The sequence below is a fragment of the Belonocnema kinseyi genome, chromosome 1 (assembly GCF_010883055.1).
Source record: "Belonocnema kinseyi isolate 2016_QV_RU_SX_M_011 chromosome 1, B_treatae_v1, whole genome shotgun sequence".
Classification (NCBI taxonomy): domain Eukaryota; kingdom Metazoa; phylum Arthropoda; class Insecta; order Hymenoptera; family Cynipidae; genus Belonocnema; species Belonocnema kinseyi.
The window spans coordinates 93,816,861-93,826,009 of record NC_046657.1 but is presented as its reverse complement, the minus strand read 5'-3'; the positions used below and the strand labels follow the sequence as shown (position 1 = coordinate 93,826,009).

At 30.3% G+C, this 9,149-nt stretch overlaps 2 protein-coding genes across 2 annotated transcripts in view; one reads left to right on the top strand and one right to left on the bottom strand.

The window, feature by feature from the left end:
- Positions 1–3,768, top strand: part of LOC117169915 — a 14,305-nt gene extending 10,537 nt beyond the window's left edge. The window contains exon 2 of the mRNA XM_033356428.1: positions 3,624–3,768. Within this exon, the coding sequence (XP_033212319.1) occupies positions 3,624–3,744 (121 nt within the window). The 3' untranslated portion in view covers positions 3,745–3,768. The remainder of the gene's footprint in view (positions 1–3,623) is intronic.
- Positions 3,456–9,149, bottom strand: part of LOC117169905 (ribonuclease H1-like) — a 7,410-nt gene continuing 1,716 nt past the window's right edge. The window contains exons 3-6 of the mRNA XM_033356418.1: positions 7,492–7,654; positions 4,562–4,710; positions 4,185–4,449; positions 3,456–3,934 (exon numbers count right to left, since the gene is read on the bottom strand). Coding sequence (XP_033212309.1) covers positions 3,836–3,934; positions 4,185–4,449; positions 4,562–4,710; positions 7,492–7,654 — 676 coding nt within the window. The 3' untranslated portion in view covers positions 3,456–3,835. The remainder of the gene's footprint in view (positions 3,935–4,184; positions 4,450–4,561; positions 4,711–7,491; positions 7,655–9,149) is intronic.

The following is a 9,149-nucleotide window of genomic DNA, read 5'->3' as shown; positions in this document are numbered from 1 at the left end:
TCTAGGAAGGCCGAGAACGGGGTGACTGTAAGCGAGAGTTTCTTATATAAGGAAACTTATACGATCGCTCTAGTGAAAAAAACAAACAAAAAACCTACCGAAGAGAGTCAGCCACACATTAAATTAGACCAATGACTTCACGCGATAAAATGGTAATGCAGAGAATTGTTAAATATAGCTTTGAATACTTTCTACTCTGTTTGCTCGATGGGCGGATAGTAAACCACTTCGATGGCGTACAATTATATCACGGACAATTTTCAGAATTTAAGTGTCGTTCATAATTCACGACACTTAGAATCATGATAGTAAGGCTCTTTTGAATTGATCTTACTCCTTAGGCAACTCAAACCATTTATTTTCTTTCAGTGCCTCGTAAGGGCGTTAAGGGACCAGTAGAGAGTTTCAATGTTTCTTCCATACTTTTTGTTAAAGTGCGTGTTTATAAAAAAAAAAATATTGTGTAAGTTTTATGAAAGACAAATCATTTTTGAGGCCAGGAGAATTTTTTTCCAATATTGCATTTTTTTTCGAACGATGCGAGATGCCACAAAAAGTAAGAGGTATTTTTGTAAAGCTTTTTAAATTGAGAACACTTTTTTTTGCATTTTGTCAAATGTGTTGTGTATAAGAAAAACGCAAAAATGCAATTTTTCGAACAAATTATTCTTGTGGCCAAAAAATGGTTTGGCACGCATATAACTCGATTATGATGGTCAATCATAGAAGTACGTACTTTACACAAAAAATGCCAGAAAATAAAAATGATTTGCACCAAAAGTATGTTTTTTCGTGCACGTAAATTGTGCGGAATTTTTTTTTCGCTCTTTTGAAATACTTTTTCAAGCTTTTGAGACAAAAATGAAAAATTTGAAGGAATCTGTATTATTACCAGAGATAGTGACTATCAATCAGTGTAGATATCTTTTTCACAGCCGTGAAAGGGGAAATCAATCTACGGATCAAGTTAACTCTTCAAATAACAGAATATTCTTAACGTCAGTACAGACTAGATGAAAAATATTTTTTTTTCTGAAAAAAAAATATCTACTCTCGTCGCTCCACTGGGATCTAAAAAGAGTAGATCTTTTTGAGAAAAAAGTTAATGTTAAAATAAAAAAAAATGGTCAGAGCCGGTTTAAAGAAACTTTCTTATTTTGAAGGGGGAGGGGCTATAAAGTATAGTTTTGTGGAAATAATGATTAAGTAGTGAATGATTGGTACAAATCTTTGTTTAGGCATATAAAAGGACGCTTTATATCTTAAATATCTGGCGAAAAGCAAATCTCTTTAAAATGATTAAAAATAGTTTAAAGAGATTGAAAAATGAAGTGTTTTCAAAATTGACCCTTGCTGGTGCATTCTAATACTTATTTTTTTGACGAGACTTAAAGGGTATAAAATCCCCTTCAAAATAAAAAATTGAGCATTACACTTACAATAGTTTAAGAAATATAGCTTGTGAAACTTATTTGTTGTCATCAAATTTGGCTACAAACTTTTTTCATTCAACTTTTCCTAAAATAACTTTGTTCTTTTGAAATTTCTTCATTCTGTTTCAATCTTTAAACTATTGGAGGTGTAATTTTCGATATTTGTTTTTTAATTTTCTAAGGAGTTTTCTGTCTTTCCATTCTCGTAAAACATGTATAAAGATAAGGGTGCGCAAAAAAGAAACCATTTTTTTTTTAATTTAATTTTTTATCTTTTTCAGCCATTCTAAACATCTTAAAGGGATTTGTTTATCTTAAGATTTTTAACATATAAGGCGATTTTTAGGCGTGTGTGCCAATTATTCAACACCTTAGATTTATTTCCAGAAAATTATAACCCCCCCCCCCCCGAAATAGAAAACCATTTTTTTTTCAAAAACGGCTGTCGTGGAATAAGCACAAAAGAACTGACGTGCAAGACTTTTGGGTTTGAGGTCCAGCGAAGCCTACTGTGGCCTAATTTCCTCTAAAAAAAACAACATATTTCTGTGCCAAGAGCAGGGTGGCGACCCATCCGAGAGAAAACTGGGATAAAGCATATAATTTTCAAAGTATTTCGAATAATTAAGCGTGAAAGGTTCACAATATTTCTCGCAATATTTAGAAAAAAAATGTATCCAGTCTTGTTTTAAATGTCACTTTATACTATATGAAATGAAAATGATTAATAATGTATTTATCGCCTTTAAAATCTAACTTTAATTTATATTCTTGAATTCGCAATTCTGAAACAGTTTAATCTTTGAGGAAATATTTGAAAATTGCATATTAAAAACATTGATAGTCAGTTTTGAATTTAATAATTTTAGATATACATAAATATAAAGCAATTTCGAATAGAAAAGCTAAAAAATTGTACAATTTAAAAAAATGGAATCAAACTACTGCGCAATGTTATTTTGTATTCTTTATGTTAATTTTTTATTTTAAATTTACTATCTTAAAATTGTTTGATTTTTAGTTGAAGTTTTAAACAAATAATTTCAAATTGAAAAATATGCATGATTGGAAAATTTAAATAATTGACATTTTAAAGGGTTTGAGTATAAAAAAGTTTTAATATCACAATTTTTGTGACTAAATTCTTTTTCATTTTTTAATGAAATTCGCATTCGTTTCAGTTTCAACGCTTTAGAGTAGAATTGCTCAAATTTGTAATGTTTACATTTAAAATTACTACTTATTCTGAAAGCTTTTGTAGAATTATTCAATTCATTTTGTTGATTTTAGAAAAATTGGTCTAGTCAGCTTTAATGTTAAATCATAATTCTTGTATGGACTAACAAATAAACATTTTAGAAGCCTTGAATTTGAAAAATTCAATTTAGTTTACAATAATAAATTGTAAAATTGTATTCGCTTTGAAATTCAATTTATTCAAGTTCAAAAGTTTTTAATTATTTAATTTTCAATCCTTTCATTTATAACTTATTCCATTTTTAACGTTTTAACATTGTTCTACTTTCTAAATTTTAATCTGAAATGATTTAATTTCGTGATTCAATTCAAAATAATTTTTTTTGAATTTTTAGTGTTTCGACACTGTTTTCTAATTAAAGTGTCCGAAATTGTTCAATATATATTATTTTAATTTCAGGCGCATTCAATTCGAAGTTATTAATTATTTTTTCGAACATATTAAAAATCTAATATTAGAAAATTGATTTAATAATTAATTTTTCAATTTGCCTATTTTACATGTTAGGAAATAAAAATGGAGACACGTAAGCTTCCGCAATTGATCATATATGTGAAAAACCAGTGGGTTTCGCAAAAAGAGTTAAGTTTTTTCAAAACCCGGAGAAATCACCAAATTTACCGGGAAATGAAAATTTACATAATAGTGGCTACCCTGCAAGAGATTCTACGATTTAGTGTTTCTTTAGAAAAGGATTCGGTTATAAAAAAGCTTTTCCTGAATTCTTTTACTTATTTTTAATCACAATTCCTTCAAATATTTGATCAATATAAATTATATTTATATAATCGCAAAAATCTATACTTTTATTACACAGATTGTTTGAACTACATTAAAAAATCATATTTTATTTTAATGGTATCACTATGCACATCGGAGATATATTTTAATAGAACCGTATAATTTCTGAATTCATCTATGATTATTTGCAGGGTCTTGATGGAACTTTTGGCCCTGCAGGTGTGTCCAGAAGATATTTACACACTTCTCAGGCAAATCAGCAAAGTTTCATCTCAGAAAATAAAATCCGCTCCACGTTCGAAACCGGTTTAATTTTAAAATGTGTAAAAATGTTCAGCGGTATGCTTCAATTTTCAAACTAATCGATAAATAAATTCAATTTAATTTTGTAAACTAGACGAATTCAACTGCTTATCTCTTCTTTAATTTTACAAATTCCTTCTTTGGCTAAAAGATGGGCCATTTCGTTGCCGTGAATCCCAGAGTGACTTGAAACGTGAGCCTGAAAATGAAAGATTCTGGTCAAATTCATCATGCATTTCAAATTTGAAAACTTAATGTTTCCTAATTCAACGTTTTTTATTTTTTGTATTGAACGCGTTCGATCTAAATCGCTTAAAATGTTAACGCTTCATAATGGTAACATTTTTCAATTTCAGAGACTTTCGAACTGAAATCCTTCGAATTTTTAAATAGAAAATTTTTCCATTTATAATGCCTGTAAATTTAAATGCTTTCTATAATACACTAACCCAGGTGACTTCCAAAGACGAGAGAGCTGATTCTAATTCGATCAATTCTTCCTTATTAATCACTGGTTTTTTCTTGGCCGTTTTCCAACCGCCAATTTTCCACTTCTTCATCCACTCTGTGACGCACTTAATCAGAAACTGAGAATCTGTATTAATTTTTAGTTTCTTTACTCCAGCTTTTTTCGCCTGTCGCGCTGCTTCAGTCACAGCCATAATTTCGGCTACGTTACAAGTAGATCGGCCAACAATTGGTTGAGAAACGTTTCTGTAAGTTATCGATGTTGCTACTTGAAATTTATCCCGATTCTAATAGATTATAATATGTTTTGATAAATGTATTCATTAAAATGGAAATAGAAAGCAAAAATTATTCATACAAGGAATGATGGTCACCAAACCAAACTCCAATGCCCGCTTTTGGATTTGCCATACCATTTGAAATACAGGCACCATCTGTGTAAACGTTCACATATCCATTTTCGTCAACTATGAAATTGGACTCCGAACGAAACGATGGGGATCCGATCTGAAAAATATACCTTAGATTGTATAGAATCAGAGTGGAACTTAGGATTTTACCAAAAATTCTCAATGTGCGAAGGAGCCGAGTCGAATTTGCGATTGACATTTTATCCCAATTTTATTTCTCTCAAGATCCAAAAAAATTCACTTCTCGTATATTAACTGGGTTAATATACGCAGACTAAAAACCTTCTTTAAAACCGAAATAGCAATTTAAATAAAGAAAAAAATTTTCCTTTCGAGCTGCAGTGTTTTTAAGTTGGTGCCAACAAAGTTCTATTAGAAAAAGTTATCCAGTTTCGAAAGAATAGATGTGGAAGTTGACTAGAATAATTCTGTAACAGTTCTAGAACGCTGTGAAATACGGTCTGTAACATTTCTGGAACAACTCTAGAACTCGGTTACCAGTCTTATGTAACAATTCTGTAACAGATCTAAAACTTCATGACAAACGATCTGTAACATTTCGAGAAAAATTCTAGAACTTAATCACAAATGTTGTATAATAAATCTGTGACAGATCGAGAACGCTGCGCTGTGACAATCGATCTGTAACATTTCTAGAACAGTTCTAGAACTCAATTACGAATTTTGTATGACAAATCTGTAACAGATCTAGAACGCTGTGACAACCTATCTGTTTTAGAACAAACTTGGAACACAAGTTATAGAACGTCTGTGATTGGTCAGTTCTAGAACAATAACATAAAAATTGTCCTAAAACAGTTACTAATCTTTGTCCATAATTTGTTCTAGAACACACTTGTAACAGGGTTCTAGAACTTCGATATAACAATATTACGGCACAGTTATAGAACAAACTTGGAACAAATGTTACAGAACGTCTGTGATTGGTCAATTCTAGTACAATAACGTAACAACTGTTCTAAAACGGTTACTAATCTTTGTCCCTAATTTGTTCTAGAACACACTTATAACAGGGTTCTTGAACACACTTGCAACAGGGTTCTAGAACTTTGATATAACACTATTACTGCACAGTTCTAGAGCAAACTTGAAACAAATTTTCGAATAAAAGCAAAATCTCGACAATTGTGCTTATGTGGGCATTATTTTTTCATGTAAAATCATTTCTGGATGCATGTTGAATACTTTAAAAAAATTAATACATAGGCATAATTTAGCAATATTTCTTCATGAAAGCATTGGTTTTTGCAAAAAACCAATGAATAAGCACCTCATGCTCAATTTTTAGTTTAACAAAATCATCGATGACTGATAAAGTTCACTCAGTTTCAACTATATCAGAGCTTCAATTTTTTCTCTAAAGGATTGAATGCTTTCAAAATTATGTATAAAATGAGCCCAGGATAATGCCAATTTGTTTATTTGTTTAAGTAGGTATTTCAAAATAGTGTATATTTCAATGTTTTATTACATTTTCAATAACTTCCGCAATATGAAATGTGTTCTATATGCTAATGAGCTGGTGCGATTCTGTGAAAAAATAGTTTTAATCATCAAAGTGCATACGTGGTAAAAAATCACGGTAAAGCGCATCGTGGGTGTGCAACACCCCAGCGTATTTAATCATGTATTGTTTAACCTCTATTAAATATTTTGTCACAATAAAATTATCCGATATAGTTTAAGGTATTTTTTATAAGGTAGAGTTGATTTTATAACCATTTATTCATTTAAAGTTTGTTAAAAAAAATTATTGAACAAAAAGAAGTGAAAAGTGAAGTTTTTTACTTAAAAATTCATAACTCACGCAATTTAAATTATTTTAACCTGAAAATGTTATACTCTTGAAATAGTGAACTTTCATGACAAAAATATTGCAACATAGGTGCTTTCAAAAAAGATATTTATTTGCACAGTTAAATAGTGAACTTTATGATAAAATGATTAATCAGATTTTTCGCTTGTAAATCTATTTATTATTATACAAATTAAGGAACTTTTGACATGTATTACTACAAAAATACAAGAAATTGAAAGAGTCATATATAGCTGTATTTTAACAATTATATTTTATTCATCACATCCACCGTCTGTTCTCGCATGACGCGCTGTACTAAGTTATAAACCACCTACAAAGAAAAAAGTATGAAATAATCGAAAAAAAAAAACAATTATTTCACTTCATATGATATAATTAGAAAAGTTAGAAAGTAAACAAAAATCAATAAAATTTCAAAAAAAAGATTGGCTCCAAAATTACTTTTTCACTCACTGAGTGCACACTGGGTGTTGGCTACCCCACGATTTTTTTATCTCCACTTTCTAGTAGATACACGCTTGACGCAGTATGCTACACGACTTTACTTACAGTTAGTGTCTGCAACTGAAGCTAGATGGCGACACTTACTCAGTTTGTTCGAATTAAGTATGGTTTATAAATTGCTTGGCGTGCCTGACACCCACAATGCACTTTAAGGGTTGAGCCCTAAACATTTAAAGATATGGATTTTTATGAAAGTTATTGAAAATTTGATATTTAAAATATAGTTCTTGCAGCAAACTTCACACTTGTGTGGAACTGCCTCTTTTCCGTGCTTGTAGCACAATATACTATGAACTTTCGTTTTTGCAGGTTTCCCCAATTAAAAAAAATTTTCCAATCATTTTTCCGGCCTATCGCAACTTAGGGTATATTTTCACGGGCATTTTCTTCGAAATATTCATTGAACTGATATTTCACATGGGGCTCGCATTCAGGTTCTCAGTCCATCATATTTCCCAAAAACCATTCCACAAATTCGAATTTTTTGGACCACTTTACTACTTATTTAAAAAACCAGATATATAACATTTTTACATTGCTTATCTTTGGAATTTCTGGAGTAATGAATCCATCTCTCTCATCAATATTTAGTTTATTATTTTTTAAGTAAAATAATTCATGTTCACAGCCTTCATCGTTGAAGAACCTCTGTGGATTTTGTAAGTGTATTAACCTTGGTAAAATACGACTTTGAAGCCTGTGGAAGAAAATGCTTATTGTTAGATCTATTATTATAGTTCAATCAAAAATGAATTAGGTGCCGTTCAAAACATGTGTAATGCTTTTTCTGAATATTGATGTTCCTTCCCTCCTTCCCTATCGGCTTGGACTGCTGAAAAAATTCGGATGGGTCGCACAGTGGATGCAAGACTCTATATTTTATAGATTTTTCATCTCTAAATTAAAAAATGCCAGGAAAAATAGCGCAGCACATTTGCTATCTGGGAAAAATCTGGTTAAAAGTGGAAAATCTAATATGGAGACGGATCGGAAACATGCTGGTTTTTAATGTCGCTGAATCCAAAGTTGACGTATGAACTTCAAAATAAGGAATGGCGGAAAAATAATTCGAAAAATTTTGGAATATTTACGATATTGTCCATATTTACATATTCGGGGTCGCTGAATCCAGATCTGAAGACATAATTTCGAAACAAAATGGCGGAACAAAAATGGAAAAAATCTTATAAACTCTACGAAATTGGTAATGCTTACGTCTTTGACGTTACCATATTTTATACGTTAGATAATTGTTAAAACTTAACCAAATATATTAATGTTCGAGCTGCAATAGTTTTTCTCTAGGACGAAAAATGTGCTAAACAAATTTTCATCGTGAATTTGAATTTATCATCCTACGATGAAATCAATTTTTTTCAATTGCATCATCAGATTTAGATTCCGCGAATCCAAAAATGAATAATTTTGTAAAGTTTATACAATTTTTCAATATTTGTTCCGCCATTTTTTATTTTGAAATTACGAATTGAAATTGAATTTAGCGATCTAGAAAATGTTAATATAAACCATGTTATGTAGTTGTCCAATTTTTTCTAATTTTTGTTCCACCATTCTTTAGTTTGAAATTCTGACGTCAGATTTGGATTCAGCGACCTTCAAAACCTGAATAAAATTAACTTTGTCAAGTAACCAACATGTTTCGAATTTATATCTCTCCACAGTGGATTTTCCATTTTTCGTTAAATGTACCTCAGAAAGGACATGTGCTACGGCACTTTTTTCTGGCAGATTGGAATTCAACATCGAAAAATCTATAAAAGATGGTGTCTTGCACTAAAAGAAAACTTCCTTTTTATGGTTCCAATATAATTTCGTAAATTTGTTCAAAAATCCATATGTTCCCGCGTTTTCAACGTCGGAATATTCGGGAAAACTTTTATGTATAATTTTGCCTTATTGTGCATTTAATGAGATTTTACCTCGTTCGAAGAACATATAATTTGGTAAAATATTTTATGAGATATCAAGTTTTTAAAGTAAGTTTTGAAAATAATCCATTGTGGGCCTGTCTTTTACAGGTATAAAAAGGTTTAAAAATTATTCTATAAGTAGATTTAATAACCATTTTAAACATATTTTTGTCCTGGAATATAATTTTTTTTTAATTCCATTCCCGATGTGGACCTATCAATAGCAATAAGTATATATATAAGTTTAACATGAGCATAATT